General features: G+C 41.5%; 1 protein-coding gene across 2 annotated transcripts in view; it reads left to right on the top strand.

The window, feature by feature from the left end:
• Positions 1 to 6,810: 6,810 nt before the first annotated feature.
• The window catches only part of MTMR10 (myotubularin related protein 10), a 37,799-nt gene continuing 24,525 nt past the window's right edge, over positions 6,811 to 20,084 (top strand). Inside the window, exons 1-3 of one of the 2 annotated variants that reach the window (XM_027466187.3) lie at positions 6,811 to 7,088; positions 7,774 to 7,834; positions 19,695 to 19,831. In XM_027466187.3, the coding sequence (XP_027321988.2) occupies positions 7,029 to 7,088; positions 7,774 to 7,834; positions 19,695 to 19,831 (258 nt within the window). In that variant the 5' untranslated portion in view covers positions 6,811 to 7,028. Of the gene's footprint in view, positions 7,089 to 7,245; positions 7,315 to 7,773; positions 7,835 to 19,694; positions 19,832 to 20,084 lie in introns of those variants that run through there. The other variant, XM_072043391.1, reaches the window with a different exon arrangement.

The following is a 20,084-nucleotide window of genomic DNA, read 5'->3' as shown; positions in this document are numbered from 1 at the left end:
TGACGACTCCACAGCAGTGTCATAGTGAATTCTACTTACTGTTTTTTTTATTCTGTACTTGACCTGTACTGAACCAGGTCAAGTCCTAAAGAGTGTGTAGTCTAAGGCTGTGTCATATGCAGAGGCATTACACTGAGGTAATTGGGGTGAATTCACCTTCTAGTATCTTGCAATACAGACATTTCCCTCTTCCCTCAAGGCAAGTATTTCAAACATGGTGACCAATTGTTACATTAATGTAAGCAGGTTCTTAACTATACCGGCTGAGTCCAATTCCTCCATTTTACATTGCTTCATTCTGGGACTAGCCTGACTTTGCTCTTGGAAGCCCTATTCTATTGCACCAATGCATCACCATTTCCATTTGAAATTTTGGATTTAGATATCTGGGAACCAAGAAAATCAAATGCCCATAATATTAAGTAGTGAATTCAAATAATCAATGAATCCTTCCAGGCATGGTCTCTCCATACTGCTTCTTTGGACCCTTTTCTAGGTTCTGGGCTTGACTATCATATTTGGCAAGATGTATATCTATCTGTCTTTCTAAATAAAAATTAAAAGAATTACAAGGATCTGCAAAGCCTTGTCAGAAAACAAGGAAAGCAAGGAGAGCACATGACCAAGGATGTCAACAGGACTAGATCCGCATGATCCCCGGGACTGCGCTGCACTGGGTGCTCTGGACAGTTAATCCACTGACACAAAGCCAGTTTGCTGCTGAGCACTTGTCATGGGAGAGGTGAGTTTTCAGAGGGAACAGCAGCACTTGGACACATTGCAGGGGTCTCACCTGCTAACATCGTTGTCAGCTTATTACTTCTGTATCACTGGTCACTCTGGTTGGACTCATGTTACACTCAAAAAGTTGTTACAAGCAAAAAGGAGATTTACCTTATATAAAAAGTAATGAATCTATTGTTAGCGTAACAGAAGTACTAGCAGTCTAATATATGAATTATTATTAGTCTAGATGTAATTATTACTGAGGAGGAGAGATAAAAAGAGGAGAGACGAGAGGAGAGAAAAGAATACTACTATACTACCACAGGGAAAAAACAAGGTAAAATTTATATGTACGGACTTCCTAGTATCCAGCCCTTTTTCTCGGGTGTTATGCTCACAATTGCACTGATCCTCTGGGTCAGTGGCTTCAGGCTGCAGTGAGGGCAGGGAGGAAACATTGCCAGGTGTCAGGATCCCAGGTCCTTTGCTAGGATGAGCATGATGTTGATGGTGTCTTTTTCTTTCCTGTTTGCTTTCTTGGAGACATTTTTATGTTTGCTAAAAAACTTAACATCTCCATTTTTCTTCACTGGCCTACTACTCTGTATTACACCCGAGTTTTCTAGTCACTGTAAGAATTGCTTTCTCAGATAAACAAACAAGCCAAGGCACAGCTCTGGGCAGGTTGAGACAAGTTCAGACAAAGCAGTCCTGACAAGCCTCAGTCCTGAGGCCTTGCAAAGTCAGCATAAAGCCTGTGGCCTGTTACTAGCAGTGACAATACTTTCTAGAAACTGGGCTGCCAGACAACTCTAGTCCAGGAGGTGCTTTCCTCTCCCTACAGGTATTGCAGATAAATGTTTCACTGAATGAAGTGGTCACCTCAGCTGGTTATTTCAGCCTATTTTGGATTTTGATAAACCAATGGGATCCAGCAGCAAACAGAAAAGCAAAACAGGTATAAGGACCAGGTGACCAGGTGGGCTGCCTGGGCTATTTAATGCCCGTTTCATCTGGTGCCAGGGACAGAGCGGTTAGGCAGTCAAAAACCAGTAGGCAGCAGCACTTTGCATTGCAGGCTGACGAAACACAGACCTTAGGAGAAATGAGACACAAACTACAAATTCTCTTAAAACTGCAGTCTTCTTTGGCTTCTTTCAACTTTTTGAGCCTAATGAGGAGAAATTTGATATGGTGAAGTGGTACTTTATGGTTGATGCCCTGTATCTTGAAAATGGATGTAAGGTAAGTCTTCAAAACAGGCTTTAAATAAAGTCATATTTGCAGTTCTTCAGCCAAAATAATTAATCGTCCATATCCACCATTTGCTTGGTGTGAAATTTAATGAAAAAGGAATTGCATAATTTCGTCTGCCTGCTCCGCTCTTCATTTGTCTCTACAATATGAAAACCCCTCTGAAACTGCAGTGCATCATCCTGCATGATTCGAGATGCCAGCATCTCCCTTCTCTAGCACTAACTGGATGGACATGCTATTATCTGATCAGACCAGCGGACTTCAAAAATGACCATGGAGAAAAGGCTGGCTTCTAGTTTGGAAGCACTGGTAATCTGAGAGTCATGATCACATTACCTATGTAAAATAGCACAAGCCGAGGTGGAACATTGTAGCAAAGAATAGCTCCAAATAACTCTAGGCAAGTAATACCTATGTAATGATTAACAAGGAAAGTACCTTTATGTAACGGAGCAAAATTCAGCATCATTAAATTCCCACACTAAGAATACTATCCCTATTTGCATACGTGCCTTTAGAAGGAGATGCTTTTTTTTCTTTTTTTCTTCCCCCTGGGGTACTTCAAGAATCTAAAACCTTCATGGTTTTTATGTATTTTGCATATCTTAGCCAAGACCATCAACGTGGCTGTTTTGTGTAAATAATCACATTTATATTCTTCTGCTGGATCTTCGTCAATGATACTGAGGAAAGAGATTTTATTTCAGCTGCTTAAAAAAAAGTAAGGTGTAATGATGATCTTCCACAAGAGTTAATACAGCCCTGTAGGGCTGGCTTCTTCACAAGCTCCCAGCAGAAGTCCCACACTTCTACATGCAAACTATGGCAGCTTGGGTATGCGAACTGTTGAGTGCACAGGTCCAGGTTGAAGTAACAAACCATAATGTGTTCAATGAAAAATAGACTAAACTTTGATCAGTGAATCCCTGACTTAGCAGACTTGCCACGTACTTGCTGTAGCTCTGACCATGTAGCTAAGCTGTGAAATCACACAACACACATCTTTGTGTCCTAGAGTTCAAACCCATAATTGAAACATTCTTCATAAAGCTATGAAAACACACAAGCTGCCATAGAAATACAGGCCTGGAAGAGAGAGATCATTAACAGTAAAGTGAGTTCAGCAGTGACGATAGCATCAGTGGCAGCTGGTAGTCTAACCTGTTCTTGAATGTGTCTAATGAAAGCCATTCTCTAATCTGCTGAGATCAAAAGGGATCATTATGAAAATCTGTTCCGATTTAACCCTAGACCTCCAGCACTGCACAAGCCAAAGTACTTCCCCAACCACAGAGCTGTCTTGTGAGGCTCCACCAGAATTTGAAGGAAGGTACCTAATCTGACGTGCTGGTAATACAGCAGGTTATGCACCATAGCCAGAGGTAAGCAGATAAGTATCTCGCTGTTACAAACAGCTTACACGGTATGAGATAAGAAGCCTCAGGAAACTGCCACTCAGCATGTGGGGTCTGACACCACCAGGAGAGCTGGCCAGACAGGTCTAAAAGGGCCAGAATGCTGGACGAGTGTAAGGGTACAGTCAGTCTAGCCCACAGGAGAGATCTGTGGATATCTTAATGTTTAAGCAGTGAAAATATCTGCACTGAGTCAGAAACAACTTTAAAAAAAAATAATGATACGAGAATAAAGAAGGGCTGTTGTTTCCTTTTAGTTATGCTGGCTTCCCACTTTTCTTTCAGGGTTGTTTATATAAAACAAAGGCGTTTTCAGAAACCACTGGCTTAGTAGAACTGCTTGAAAATAGCGAGCAAGTGAGTCAAGCTGGGGTGGTTGGAGATGGGCAGGCACTTTAATGCATTGCCAAACAGCAGGATTCAGGGGTCTTCCGTCCTGTTGTGCTTGCCCTGCCCTCCCTGACCACTTCATCTGCCTGCTTTGCCCTGCCAGCCCAGCCTGCCCTACCTGCTCTGCCTGTCTGCCCTGCTTGGCTCTGCCTGCCTTGCCCTGTCCTGCCAGCTTCTATTGCGCTGCAAGTTGTGACATAATTAAGTTGCTCCTCTGAAATGCTCACTTTTGTGAAACCAACTTTCTCCTCCCACTGGGATAAAACCCTTCCATTGGCAACTTGTGACCGTTTCCAACAAACACCCTCACAAATCTTGTGACCCTGTGTTCACTGAGTTTTTGTTTGTTCATTTTTAGAACAGCATTGCAATTTGAATGTCAGTCCAGTCCTAATGGAAATTTGTGCTATCCCTTGCTCATTCCCTCAAGATTCAGATTGCATTTGCAGCAACTTCTCAGAAGGCTCTGTGCTGATGCAGAATCACTCTTGTAATTCTGATGTGACATAAAGAGTCATTTTTAATGACACAGGCAAATTTGGTATATGTAATTTCAAGCCTAGCTGATTTGTACTGATTCTGCCTCCCCCCACCCCCACCCTTGCTTTCTCCTACCCCTTTTCTGATTTTAGTTTTCTTTGAACAATGTTCTGAATATGAACAAAAAACATTCAAGAATAAAGATGAGGGCAAGTCGCCGCAGTATTTCTCACTTGCCAAACACTCAAGGGTCTTAGCTCGTGAAGGAGGGAGCTGTGGTTTGCACTCAGCACTGTCAGGCACTCAGCATTATACCACCAGCAGCTTCTGCAGCACAGCACGTTCTGTAAAATGGAAAGGAGCTGAGCCCAAAACCATGCAGCTGAACAATGCCGGTTAGACAACATTTTTTGTTTTGTTTTGTTTTGTTTTTCAGCATAAAATATAGATCCTATATATAAAAGTACAGGATAAAGTGAAGGGAACTGCCTGCTGACACTGAATAGATGGGATGCTTGTGCATGGAGGTACACTTGTTCTAAAAAATACCAGATGGGATTGTTTTAATCTTCTGCGCCTGAAAGTCCAAGCATAGTGGATGGTTATGGAGGTCCTTGCAGGTGTTCTCCCCTAGGCTGTTGAATAGCTTTACACGTGCACACAGCCTTCTTTGACCTTAGCAGGTGCCAGTGGATCATTTCCCTCCTCACTGTTCAAGCAAACCTCCCTGTGCCTGGCATCAATGGGGCATCATATGTCAGGGAATCTGGATGGTGCCTTGAAGTCTTTCCTTTCATTGAATACCCATCTCCTAACATCACCGAAAGTTCACAGGGTCTGCAGTGCTGTGTGTTTCCCAGCAGCTGGTGCTAGGTGCTGTACATGCCATTTTGTGTCATGTCATTTTGAAACTTGGTTTCCTGGTTATCAAAAGAAATAGCAGTGCAACGTTTTGGAGTTTAGGTGGGCAACTGCATTGCTTTCACATTTTGGAGAAGTTAAAGTGAGCAATCTGGGAATGCCTTGAAAACCTACGTAAAGGGAACTCCATGGCTGTAGACCAGCATCTGCTTTCTCCAGTGGTTTGCATGTCTACAGCAGTAAGCAAGAGGGTGGCTGGGGCAGCAGCCTGGGAGCTTCACCAGTATGTCCATACAATATTCCATAGTCATAATGTGATGATACACCTCATGTAAAAGGTGACAATAAGAACTTGGTAACAGTAGTTGATTCATGCTGGAGCTGGGTTCTAACACCAATTACCTGAGACAACCCCGGGTTACAATAAAACCTCCCTTAGTGGGCCTCAGGCAGAGGTTTCACAGTCTCCAAGTGGCTCAGAGGCCGAACCATGGAAACCCTCCACTTGAGTCTACATTTTAATGTTGTGCTCCCCAAACCCTGTCTTTTGCAACTGCTTTTCTCTGGGGAAAGCCAGGAGCAGATGCAGCATCTTGGCCCTTGCCCAGAGGCAGTGCTGAGCTGGAGCACCAGCCCTGAGGTCCCCTGTGCCCTCGGGAGGCTCTGGGAGCAAATTCCCCTTCCCTCATCTGGAAACAAGGAGTGGCGGGTGAGGGAGGTCTCTGAGGGAATGGGGAAGATGTTGTAACCTAAACCTACTTTCCCTCTGGTCAAAAATAACAGCATTGATGGGAAGTGCTATTGCAGGAAGTGGGTAACAGTACCTTTGCTATTTCTGCCTGCCCCACACTGCTGCGTTATGCTGTTTGGAGCTGTTTACGGCTAAATGTAAATGTTTACCCTTTCCTAGCCCATGGCAGCCAATTCTTGCTATCTGTAATTCTGCACGCATTGCTGTTACAGGCTGTGAGAGCTGTGAGGGAGCGTCGTGCTTGTTCTCACTCAAATTCCTGATTATTCAGTGGGGCATACAGAAAAGCGATTCAGCCATTCTTACAACTATTGTACCTGTTGTTAGAGCTGGCAGATCAGCAGGTGAGCACACCTGTCTGCCTCTTTCAGTTTTTCCCAGAGTTAGTGATTTACGAACAGGAGGGGTTTGGCTGCCCCTCGGCGCGGCTCAGCCCCAGGTGCTGCTTTTGGGACACCTCAGCAGCACCTCAGGCTGCGCGCTGTGTGCCCCCCGCAGCTTTTGGCTCGCTCTGCGGTGAAATTTCATCGCTTTATAGGCAGACAAAACACAACGGATGAATTCCAGCAGTTTAATGAGCGAAGGGCTGGACGTGCCCTTGAAAACGCGTCACGTAGAAGCTGCACTTTGTGATCTGTGTCGCACAAAGCAAGCGGCAGCGCCGTGCTTGAACAACCCGTGAGCCGAAAGCTGCTTCCAGCGGCTGCTGCTGAGGCGATGGATGGAGAGAGCTGGGGGCCGCCCCCCGCCCGCAGCCCCCTCCCTTCCCCTTCCCTCAGCGGCCGCTTGGCCCCTGCGCGCCGCCGTACGAGGGCCGCGGCGGCCATGTCGGGCGGGGCCGCGGCCCGCCCCGGCCCGCCCCGGCCCGCCCCAGCCCGCCGGGGCCGCAGGGAGCCGCCGGGCCGGGAGGCGGCGCCGCGGGGCGGGGGGAGCGGGGGGGGGGGGAGCCGCGGGGCTCCGGGAGGGCTCCGGGAGGGCTCGATGCGGGCTCGGGGCAGCCGCCGGGCGCTGGCTCCTCCCTCGGGGCAGGGGGCGCGCGGGGCCGCCCACGCCGTGTGAGTGACGGGGAGCGCCCGGCCCGGGCGGCTGCGGGGCGCCGGGCCTGAGCTGACGGCCCCCGGCGCCCGCTCCCGGCGGCAGCAGCGGCCATGTTCTCCCTGCGGCCGCCGAAGCCCACCTTCAGGTCCTACCTCCTGCCGCTGCCGCAGGTAACGGCGCCGGCCCTCGGCTCCCCCGCGGCTTCGACACCTGCGCCTCGGCTGCCGGCACCGGGCGGCCTCAGCGGGGCCTGCGGCCGGGGGGCGGTGGGGGTCGGGGGGCGGTGGCTCCCTCCTCGCCTCAGGAGGGAGCCGGGCTCGTCGCGCAGGGCGGCGGGGGGCGATGGTTGTGTGGAAGGGTTGTTATTTGTCGGGTTTGGAACTGAAAAGCGAGCAGGTGTGGGTGTGTATGTATGTGTGTGTGTGTATGTGTATATGTGTGTGTTCGTGTTCTGCGCCTTTCGTCTTAGGAGGCTTTTCCTGTGCTTGGGGAGTTGGCGGTCAGTGCCTCAGCGCTTTGTGCCAGCCTGCTGCTGTGCCCGCGGACAGCTTGCAGAACTCAGGCCGTTACCAAGCGCCAAGCCCGATTGTTTTTCATTCATCCAGCGGCCTGTTATATCCTAGATTACACAACCAGTTAAATATTGGCAATTAAAATATTATACCTCTTCTGGTAGAAAAACTAAACATCCCCAGCCACCTTTACAGCAGGCTGTTGCTATGATTAGATCCTGCCTCGTTATAATCAGCTTGTTAAAAGAACGACTTTCTCCTGTGCCCCAGTAGATCAGACTTGTGTCTGACTGTAGGATCGTGTCTTTTTAAGCAAATTCCTTTTTTTCTCTCCTTCCCCCAGTCTGAAGACCATCTAACTGCAGAACCCAGGATTAAAAAACTGGAACCAATACTTCTGCCAGGTAGGTGTAAACCAGAAATTTGACAGATAACTCAACAAATACATATTTAAGGCTTGTGTTTATTTTAGTAGGATTGGTAACATGTAAATTGTTTTCCCTGCTTTCCTGTGTTTATTGATTTCAGTATATTTTGATCCTAGTGTGCTCCTCCAGAGAGTGAAACTTCTAACCAAGTAGGAAAATCTAGTGACATGCTAGTCTGCAGAGAGCTGTTCTGACCTGTTTACCTAAACCTGAAATGCTAAATAAATACATACGCAGTTTTGCCTGTGTGATGGTTTACTATGTGTAGAATAATGTTTTTATTCTGTTGTGAGTATTTGAAATGGAACTACAGCAAATTTTGCAGCTTCTGTGGTATTTCTAGGAAGACCCCATTAGTAATTACGTTTTTCTCAGGTAGCCAGACCTTTACAGTGTGTTGAACTCACTACCATAGCATGTGTTGTGGTCTTTATTTTAAAGGGAAGCGTGTGGAACTTCCACCGAGCAGGTATGATTGACTCATGTATTAGAAGATTTCTAATGCTGTCTGTGTTCACGTGCTCTTATTGAATAGGTAGCTGTGAGGTTATTTTGGAACTTGTCTGTAAACCTGTGCAGACTACTCTTCTTAATGTGTGGATGAGAAAAGCAACGTTTTTCTTACTGTTCATAATTACATAGGTATACAGTTCTAAGCTGTTGGTGACTTCCTTTTCACATTTAAAATCAGGCATTATCTTTGGTAAATGATGTTTTGATCAGTGAGCGTTTCCAAAAGCCTTTTTTTTTTAGCTACTAAAGGAACAGTCTACTGTTTTCAAGATTACTTTAATTGCAAACTGTACATCACAGCCATAAATTTGTCAAGCTCTAGAGCTTGCTGTTTTTAAGGGTAATTTTTAAGTTTAAAACAGAACTTCATAATGTTTTTTTTTTTTTCCTAGCATTTAGAGGGTATATATTACCGAGTATAAACTTACGCAGTAATATAGGAAGCTTTCGGTATTGTGTTGTCAAGGTTGATAAAGCCTGCTAACTTTCAAAGTGATCAATAGAATAAAAAAGTTACTCTTCAGAATTATTTCTCTTACTTCTTCACATGGAACTGTTGTTAATTCAGGCATGCTAATTAATATATGGTATGGTGCAGTGAGGTACCTTAAGAGGCTGGAATCCTGTGGAAGAGATTCAACTGAAAGATTAAATACCAGCTGACTGAACCTCTTTCATGAAGGAAGAGTGTACAGATTTTGCATGGGGTGTGAATACTCCGAGATGCATTGCTAAGAGCGCTCAGTATTTGACATATTTTTACGCTTGCTAAACTTCTGCTTAACAGTTGGAATCTTACTGGTTATGTTGCAGTTGTGAGTCAAAGACCTTGGATGAATTACAAGGAAGTGACTGCATGTTCTTCTCTGAGACATTCCACAGTAAACGCAAGGCAGTACAAGATTGCTCTTCTCAAAATGTGACACATCTTGCATTTACTGTGGGGCATGTGCATGAGCAGATACAGAAAATAACCCACGTGCAGCAACGTTTTGCTGCGTGGTTAATTCTTTCTTTGTGAAACTCCAAAGTGCACTTGAAAAGGTGCTGACTGGCTTTGTTTTTCCTCAGCTGGCTTATATTTATCCCAGGTTTGCATCTTTTATCATTTCCCTTGTTTCTGCTGTTTCTGAAATCAACATGTGATGCCTTTGGGGACATTTGTAGTAAGTTGTTCTCAGTAATATAGAAAGTGATTGAAAGAATGGGACTCAGAGCACAGAATTAAAACTGCTATTAAACTTTCTGTCTCCAAATTATTCTGTAATAAAATTCACTGCTGTGTACAGCTACAGAACAGTTGTGACAAAATCTTTTTGTGAGCATCAATCTGTATGAGGGTGGGGTGAAGTTTAGAAGTGACTTATTTTAAATGACTTAAATGAAACTCTTCCTGTTTAAGGTTAAGCCTAAGTGCCTTTTTTTTTTTTTTTTTTGTCATCAGCTAGTGCAGTAGAAAACTGCATAAACAAGTACACATTGTACTGTTGGGTAGACGAGCTTTTGGATTTGTCATAACCTAAGTTTCTGGCCAAATTCCAACTCATTTAATTACATTAAAGCTGACTTGTACTCCCCTGCAAATGCAATTCGAGTATGGTATTCCTAACATCCTGACCTTAATAGTAGTGTGGAGTTGCTTTTGCTTTTGGAAACCAAGTCAAACCTGAGCAGCTGAATATTGATTATTATCTTTTAATTAGTGGATTTTTTAAGAAGTTATTCTGGAACTAAAATATATTAGCACAGACAGTTAATTACTTCAGCAATAATCAAAAACTGCAAATAGCTACATTAAGTATGAAATTCCTAACATGTAATCATATTGAGGGAGTAGTTTACTAAAAACTGAATTCTAAAGTAGGACACCAGTTAAATACCTTGCTGCCTAACTTGTGTTTTTATGCTGTGGAGGTTAGGAAAGGGAGTTCCAGGCATGGAAATAATATGAGTCAGGTTATAAAATTATGAGGTTTTTATTAAAAAACATAAAAACAAAACAACATAAAAGTCCTTGGAATCTACATTGGCATAAACTTTGATCTTACAGAGATTCTTTTCAAAGTTTCCCCTGGGTGTCCAGACGAATAGAGATGCATCTCTTCAGCTTTTGGAATAAAAGCCTCTCATTTCCATGGAACTGTGTACCTTGACCAAGGTGTGGCTTTAAGAAGAGCAACAGACATCATTTAAAGCAAGTAAAAAAAAAAAACAAAAACAAAACTGGTTGTTAGTGGCAACAATGATACTGCTATAGTGAAAAGCAAATACCTTTTTATAGAATTTGGAATAATTTCCTTCAAAAAATGTGGTAAAGTTTTAAGATGGAATTAGAGAAATGTTTTCTTTTTTCTGTAATTCCATTTTCTTAGTCTATACTCCTGATCAAGTATTTTTGCTGATTTAGTTGCAGAGTTGGCCTGTGCAATGGTTTCACTTTTTTGTTTGTTTGTATAGCTTGGTTTATAAGCATATCCAAGAGGAAAACAGAGGAATGGCGAGTAGTCTGCTAGACAGTCTATTGAAGCAGCTTGTCTGGCTAGTAAGTAATTAGCTTGTGTAATAAGTAATTAGCTAGTAAGTAATTAGCATTGTGAGAATGAAGTTAAAGTTGTGCTTCGTTTAACATTACCGATACTAAACTAAATCATGAAGGTGTGCTTTGCTCTGGTAATAAATTGTAGCACGTTTTTCGCATCAATGTCTAGCATTTTTTGAGACATCAACCAAAGCTTTCAAAGAAAATTGTACAACATAGCTGGAATATAATGCAGTGTATGCTTCTAGGATCTTATTGGAAAAACAGAGCACAGAGAGGAGCTGTACATGAATGGATGGATGGATGAAGAACTAGTTCAGTGTCTGTATTGTGAGCAGTGCTCTTCTGGGGTGTGGGCATGATCAGGCAGAAAGGTCCTGCCAGTTGGCTCACACCAGCTCTTCTGCAGGGGATCGTGTAACTTCTGGGACATCTGGTGAAGCGTGAGGAAAGGATCGTTCCACCTGAATCTTAGTACTTGCTTGCGCTGATTATTTTAGTGTTGCTCTGTGTACTGATCTGCTAATTGGTTAACTTAAAAATTTTACAGATAGCAAATGTTACAAACTGTCTAGAAATAGTTGAGCCGCTTTTATTTTTAAAAGTTTATACAGTAAAACCATAGCAGTGAACTGAGTTGGAATGGTATTTTATCATTAAGACCTGCTCACATTAAGGGAACGTTGGTGGCAAACTGCTGTTGCAAAACAGTTATTTGTAGTCTTCTTGTATCTGCACCACGTTTCGGGGCTGCATACTAGAAGGCAACTGCAGAGCTGTTTGTGAGCAGGTCCCAGTACTGCCGGGCTGGGTGGGATGCTGCATGCAGCACGGTGGCCGGGAAGGGGAGAGCAAGGCCAGCAGAGCTCCCAGCTGCCTGTTCTGTCCTCTCTGCTTCCCTCAATGCATGGCCCGGGGACTTTCATTTCAGACTAACATAATGGGGAGCTCCAAGCAAGGTGTTGCAGAGCATCATAGCGGTGGTGCTTTCATATTTAATTCCTCTGGCTGGATGTTTCTTGCAGGAATCCATCCGATTGCTTCCTTACAGCCATGTAAACTTCTGCCACCCACAGCTTCCTCTGGTTAGGAGTTTGGCAATTTAATTACGTGCTGTTACAAACTACCTTTGTTGGTTTGTTCTCAACCTACCACCATCTGGTTTCTTTGGATACGTCCTAGTTCTTCCCTCACACAGCAAACATCAAACTCTACTCCTCTAATCCATGTGACTCGTGATTTTCAGACTTACGGCACACATCTGGTGTTTCACTTTCTATAGCACAGCCTTCTTAGTTGGTACTAACAAGGAAGCTTTGCTTATCTCTCATCATCCTTCTGATCACCTCTGAACAGAGGTGCTGTCTTCTTGATGAGTTGTAACTGCATGTTGTGTTCAAGATTTTCACTAATGGATATATTTTTTTTGTTTGTTTAATAATGTCAATTGAGTTGGCTCTACCACCTGCTTTTTGGTTTTGGATTTATTTTTTATTTTTTATACATGTGCCCTTTGATAGGCAACTGTAGAAGTTTAACTGTGGGAACTTTTAAGACAGTATCAATAAGTATCTGATTCTCTCTTGAGATAGCTTCCAGATCTTTCTCTCTCCTTTTTTTTTTTTTTTTTTTTCTTTGCAAATCTTTAGAGCGTTGACTCGTGTTCCACAGCAGCTGCAATACATCTTGTGATAGGAGGCGGAAAGTACACTTTGGTGAGACACCATTGCACGTAGTACCCCAGATATGTCCTGTCTGCTTTGAACCCCTGCGCCTCTTTCTTGGCATTTTCATTTGGTTTCTGATATCCCAGCTCTGGAGAAGAGAGGTCAGGGTGTTGGAGTGTGAGCCCCAGCCCTGTGACAGCGGGGTAAAAAGTGGAGACTGAGTTAGTGAGCTGAATGTGTAACCCTAGAGACTTGTCAGGTCTGCTTTTCTTGTATACTAGGTGTAACCTCTTTGGTTTAGCACCTCAAATTGGAAACTTGGGTTGTTTAATTGCTTGGTACAAGTAATAATGTTGTTACTGTCAGTGCCCTTTCCATGTATAATTGTGGAATGAGTTGTTGATATTCAGGTATTGCGTTCTTCATCTGTTGGTGGTGAATAATGAGGGCCTATCAGTGCTGGTAACTACATTGAGCTTGTGTGAAGTCAGGTACTGCTCATTTCCAAAGCATACTTGACTGTTGATTCTCATTTCCAGCATAGTGGTTTGCTAACTGAGGCTCTCTTACTCATTGTGCAGCTGATTAAGACATATTGCAGGGCTAGAGGCTTTTTCCTGCTTCAAACTTTTTATTTGAAATTTAAATGTTAATGTAAAAGTTTTCTATTTTTTTATTATTAAAGTTGGTGTGTGGTATTAGTTGAGTGAATACCTTTGTAATTTCACCGTGTTTGAGGAATCAGTGCCATATGTGAGCGTGAAATTATTTTCAACACTTCAGAACAGCTAAATTAGAGAAACGTGAATGACTGGTTGAAAAATAATACATTCCCATAACGCTTTTCTGATGTAGGGTTTTTTAGTTTATACTAAGCAGTTTGCCAAAAGTTTTATTTAATTAAATTCTAGATTTTAAAACTGAAACAGCAGCTTTCTGCAAACTCATCTTTCATACTGTAAGAAGTTTAGAAAAGAACCAGGCATTTTAGTTATATTTAGAATAATTGAGGCATCACTTACTGTAAGTATATAGTAAGTGCTCTTTACTATTATAGCTCTTTTGTTTGCTTGTTTGACTCTGTGAATCTTCAGGCATGCTTTGGGCTCAGTTAACTGCTTGTTTTGTTTTTCCTTTATTTATTTATTTATTTATTTTTAAGGCATGGCATCATACAAATACTACCAAAGCAGTCTGAATGCAAGATCTAAGTTCCAGATACTGTCTTAAAAGTGGATTTTACTGGGTGGAGTCAGTTCTGCTTTCTTTGTTATGAATACATAACATGTATTTGTTATGGTTTCTGAGTAGTAATATGTTTTAAGTATTTGTGCAAAAGTTACTTCCCATTTGCAGCAGCTTAGCTGTAGTGCAATACAAAAAACATTCCTTAAAAGTGGAAGTCCAAACGCACTTTACAATTAAATATTTTAACGTTTCACCATGTACATTTTGCAGATAAGTTCCATTAATGCCACATGTCATAAAGACCAGAAGGGGAATAAAATGTTAGTGAAGATTTTGAGTTGACAGCTAACCAAACTGCATTTTTTTTGGTCTCGTGGCAATTGCATTCACTTCCAGTGAAGTAAATTTCAGCAAACTAATTTCTAAAGAATGTGTATTTCTGTATTGACTTACTCAGGGTTGCCTTAAAATTAAGTATTTTACAAGTTCAGAACAGCATCTGTAACTTGTGTTGATGACATAGTTATAAAAGCCTGAGAAGCAGTCATCTCAGATTGTTCCTGATTATACTGTTTAAACTAAGTTAGGATTTGGGAATTTGTTGTTCATGTAGCCAGACTGAAAAGAACCAAAACACTTTCTACTCGCTGGCTTCTGTCCTGCTCATGTTATGGAACTGAGACCAAATCATTGCTAAACTTTTTTTTTTTTTTTTTGGTGATAGGATTGTTTTAATTCAGCCTAAAAATCCATATGGATGCCAAGAAGAACAGTTCATTCTTTCATTTTCATCATTACAGATGTGTTCTTCTATTAACGACTTTGTGCTGACACTTGTGTTTAGGTAACTGTAGCACAAGCCAGATCAGACCTAATTCAGTTCATATCAGGACTGACAAGAAAAAAAAGAGGGGGGGGGGAATACGTCAGAATAATTTTTCAACCGAGTCATTTCTCTTACATGCATAACAAAGACTTTCTCAAATGGTAGTGCTGTACAAGGGCTGAGATGAGAATGAACATGAACTGTTTGCGTTTTGGTAGTAATACAGATTTATGCTGGATTGAAACAATTCTTAAAGTGATCAAGAATTGGAATCTGCTGTAATAGTTTGCTTTGCATCTGGTTGCTGATAAGAGCCTGCCTTGTAATGGATGGACGTTCTCACCACATGAACTTTTGGTTGGCTGCTTTATGTTCTTGCATCCTTTGCTTTCCATTGGAAGATTTTGTGGAGCATCCCATGCGAGTTCAGAAAAGCAGTGTGTTTTCAGAGCCCTCCTATGTTCAGTTTCTTTTTTTTTTTTCCAAGATTAACAGCTGTTATCTATTATTGGACAAATGCCCATTTAAATCTTGTAATTACAGACAGTAAATGAATAGTTCTTCTTTGAAGACTTTAACCAAAAAGTCTGGTTTTGCTATGTTTTTCTTGGTATTTCTGAAATGTAACTAAGCTAGTTATGATGTTTCTTTTTGTTAGCACACTAGAAGAACTGTGTAATCTTACGTGATACTTTAATAACATTTTTTCTAATCACATTGACAAAGCAAGCTCTTTTGGTGCTGTGCATTTAAAACAGACCAAACAGTGGTGAGCATAGATTTTGGACAGAAATGCAAGGTTTTCCTGTTCAAAAGTAATGCACATGGAATATGTCCAAATTGGGTTTTATTCCCCATTAATCACAGTATTGAGCTGTCCTTTTTTTGTTACTTTGTTTTGCATTCTGCAGATGTACAGAAACTTAAGCATAGATTATTTTTTAAATAATTGTGAATATACTGGAAAAGTTGGGGGGGAAGATGGGTGATATCTATTGTATTGTGCAGCTCTTTGGCCTTTATAATACCTGCATCCCTAAATACTTTGTAAGAGCTCATGAAAATTAGAAAAGATTTCTTTTTTCATGAGCTCACAGCTAGTTTTTCTTGAGCACACTGAACAGAAGATCCCTTGTACAAATGGATTAGTGACATTTACATCTAAATGCCTAGAGCATGCTAATAAACCTGTACAATTTCTGAACAATTTTTGTAACCTAACCGCAAGAAAAACTGTGGCTAAATGAGTGAAGATGCTGTGGGTTTTGGCTACTTGTTAAACAGTTTTTGAAAACTCACTCAGCAGCAACTTGTAAAAGCTAATTGTTCATTAACCATTGTGGAACAGTTTTAGACTTGCATCTTTCTAAATACAAGTGAATTCATTAATGCATGTTTTTAATTGTTAAATGACGACTTGAGATAACTTTTTTATTGAGAACATTATAGTGTCTCCCTTGCATAAGCAAGCTGTATTGCTGTTTTCTTAATTGGATGCAATCACTTGCAGCATTAGTGGACGAGGATGCTAGACCAGGCTCACTTCTAGCCAGACTCCAATGTGGAGGAACAACAAAGTGCAGAACGTGCACAACAGCCGCCACGCACGTTGATGAGTGATTCTGCTGCCGATCACTTAATTCAGCTTTTTTAGTTTTGCCTCTGCTGCCTCCTGTTCCTGTGCATGCTTGCTGCACTTTCTGAATTGCATGTGGGTTGTCACGTGTTGCATATTGTGGAGGATTAGGTACGTAACATGGCACAGATTCTCTGAGCATCTAAATATGGGCAAGTCAATTACGTGTGCTTTTGGGATGTTTAGCAGGATTTGTCTGAAATGTAGCAGTTTCTGAAGCTGTGTTTTCCATGGAAGGTGTGTATTGGGTAAATCCTTTAGTCTCCCCTGTTATTTTTGTGATTCATGTGTTCGGTGTAGAAATATTTTTATAATCACGACTAGGCTTTGTATTTAAGGGTGGCAACCTGTAATTTTTCTTCTGGTTTCCTGTCAGAGTTTAAACAAACTGCTCTTGTCTCCTGAGATCATTCTTTGACTGTTCAAGTCACATGGAAGTGTTGACTGCTGTTCCGTGTCTGGAACAGCTTGTGACTGTTTACTGGAAAAAGCAGCAGCTACATTGTAAAAATGTGCAGTGTAATCTCTCTGAATAGCTCTGTTGTTGACACTTGTATAGAAAAATCACCTACTGAACTACAACTGCAGTAAGGTTTCATTGTATAAAACCGGCTTGGTACTACTTCTGTTTAGCAACTTTACTGAAGTTGTGTTAAGTTTGGAAGGCTTACACCTTTTTCTGTTTCTCTCTGTAGACATCCAATGAGGGATGAAGGTCAGGTCAACATAAAATTCCACACCTGCTATTTACAAATTCAGTCTGAGGCTTTTGAAAACTGCACCTCCTTTGCATTTGTATGGCAAACTTTCTCATGCTTCAATTGCAAATATGTTTAAACCCTTCAGCTGAAATCTCTGTGCATACTCTCTGTCTTGCCTCTCTTCAAAACTGACAGCTCTGTTAGGGATGTAAAATTCTGCAAAGCAGAAGATCCAAGTGAGGCCAAAAAGTCTATAATGTATTTGTGTTGGAAGAAATGCAAATAAATGAAGTTGCACTAAGACAGGATTAGTATTAGCACGTTGTAGTGTAGCTACACAATTATGAGGAACAGAGGAAAGAAATAAAAAGGACTGGCTTTACGAAAGAGAACAACGCGCCAGGCGTATTTTAAACTGTAGTTGATCCAAATGGAATGATTTTGTATGAGAACAGTAACGGGTCTCTTATTTCCCTACTGTTTTATAGCATCAGAGATGCAAAGTACATAAATAGTTTGGTAATAGTAATTTGCTTTTAGCAAGAGTGCGTGGTAGTAAAAAAATATTCCACTTCTTAACAGATAAGGGGATGTTATATGGAAAACACCTGTCTCTGACACTTCCATTTTATGGTATATTTGGCTCTCTGTGTCTTTTTATTAGAAATGCAATGATGTACCAGTGTACTTGAGAGAGGCAAGACTATAAACTTCTTAGGTTTGGAAGAACTGCCTTGTGGAGGGAGGACGTTTGGCAGGCAGAATGTGACTGAGAACTCAACATTGAATAGTTGAAGATTAACACCAACTGTGAGAAGGAATTGCTTAAATACACTGTTTGTGCTTTTGCAGTTATTGAGGCAAGTAGTTTATTAGGAAAAACACTGGACATCAAGAGGCTTCAGGCCAGACTACGCTAAAAGTATTGAAATATTTTCATTTCAATGTTTAACAGGAGTAGGCCCTGTCCTTTTCATGTACCCTATTAATGAGACATTGTTTTCAATTGCTGTGCACTTGGCTGAACTTTAACTATTTGTACTGAAGCTGCTGGAATCTGTGTTTTTTTTTCTTTTTCCTAAAATTCAAAGGCTTATTTAACCATAGTTTAGTAATGTTTGAGAAAAACAGTTTTAAGCTCCAGCATGTCTGCTTATCTCTGTAGCACCTTCACAACTTCCCACTTCTGTTATAGTTATATGTACCGAATAACCATCGGTCAGTGGAAGTCATCCCCTTACACCTGCTAGCTCTGAAAGGACCCCGCAGCCCTCCAGAACACTCATCGTAATTCTGCCAGCTCAAGGCCACAGTTAATCCAATCGATTTTTGTGTTTGTTTATGACAGCTGAACTAAGAGGAGGGACTCTGCTGCTGGTTTTGGTGACTTGCAGGCTAATGCCCAATCATGTTAGGGGCAAGCGAGCTAACGCAGCAGCTTGGCTAAGTAGCTTAGGGTGAGGAGCATGCACAGAGACCAGAACTCGAGAGTAGCAAAATGTGCATTTCCAGAGTCAGGTGCTCCAGTGTTTGGAATGCTAAGGAGAGGTCTCTGAATATATGGTTCCTTGGGGGCAATAACCTCCTCTGTATCAGTAGAGCAATGGTAGATGAATTTAAAGCTATATACGTGCTTGTTGGGGGTACAGATAACTGAGTACTGCCGTTAGTAATAGTTGCTCAAAGAACAGACCATTTTCTTGCAAAGTATAGGACATAGAGATGACATTTTGGAGACTAGGTATGGCCTGCAAATTAGTCTTTAGCAAACTTTAGTCCTTAGTCTTTGTTTAAGAAACAAACAAAAAAGCCAACAGCTAAAATAAAATAACACTTTTCTTGAACACACTTCCACTACCACACTATTTACAGCAGACAGCAGCAGAAGGAAGTGGTTTATGTGATGACAGAAGTGATAGCCCTATATAGGAGTAAATTAAACGACTGTTTTCTTCATGGAGAATGAAATTACCATTTAGCTTCCAGAAACCTCTGTTGTGAGACTAAAAAGCAGCCCTAAATACAGGGATTTACCTTTTTATTTCCTTTGCTTTTTATTTAGATAGTCCTTATTTACATCTGCCTGTATGCTTTTTTATTTCATAGTTTATCTCAGATAACTTAATGGCTTTTTAATTATCTGGCCCTTCTGTTTTGCAAACTGATGTGGTTGGCTTGGCCTCCTTCATCAGATGGTCACAGTAGAAGCTGTGTAGGAACTTGTGAAATTCTGCAAGGAGTGTGTAATGTGTTTGTCTTCCAGTTTTGCTTTTCTGGAATCACCTGAACATCGTTTTAGAAATGCAAAGCTAATTGTACACTAATCTTCTGAATTCACAAAGTTCATAATGGTCTCTAAAAGCACTTAACTACAGCTAGCTAATTTCAGTTTTTAAATTAAATGCTGTCTGGAGTACATTAACATATGCCTTTGGTTTGAACTACACTGTCCTTTAAACAATGAATTTTTAATAGTGAACTGCAGATTTTAATCTCTGGGTATAGAGAAGGAGTTGTTCTCTATTGAGAATGCCTATTTTGGAAAGGTAGCTGTTTGTTTTTGTTTCTTTTTTTAATGTGTGTGTTTTTTTTATCGTTTTCTTCCCCTCTCTGGAATGGTGTTAATAAAACACAGGCATTACCTGGAAGTTGCATATAAACTGAAATGGGATAAAGAGGGGGTTGTTGGTACCACAGACTTAAAATTGGTGTAGCTTTGAGATTTATATAGGCTATTCTTTTCCCCCTCCCCTTTTTCTGTTTTAGGTGAAATTGTGGTAAATGAAGTCAATTTTGTGAGAAAATGCATTGCAACAGATACGAGTCAATACGACCTGTGGGGCAAATTGGTTTGCACTAACTTCAAGATTTCCTTTATTACAGATGACCCAATGCCACTACAGGTTTGTTACTGCTCACATTACTACATTGTGACAACAGATGATAGAATGTTTGTATTCTCATTAAATCCTTCTTATCTCAAACTGATATAGCTCTGACGCCTTCTAAAACAAAGAAAGCTGAATGATGAGGTTAAACGGTCTTGTTCTCAATGTGTTGTTATTCTATCCCTTCACTGAGAATATGAGAACAGAGTGAGTTTGGGGTGGAAGTACAGCCAGCTCCAGTTACCTCTGATTATGCAGGCTTTATTGG

Source organism: Anas platyrhynchos, chromosome 11, assembly GCF_047663525.1.
Source record: "Anas platyrhynchos isolate ZD024472 breed Pekin duck chromosome 11, IASCAAS_PekinDuck_T2T, whole genome shotgun sequence".
Lineage (NCBI taxonomy): Eukaryota > Metazoa > Chordata > Aves > Anseriformes > Anatidae > Anas > Anas platyrhynchos.
Note: the sequence above shows the minus strand (reverse complement) of the source record. Positions and strands in the feature narration are given on the sequence as shown.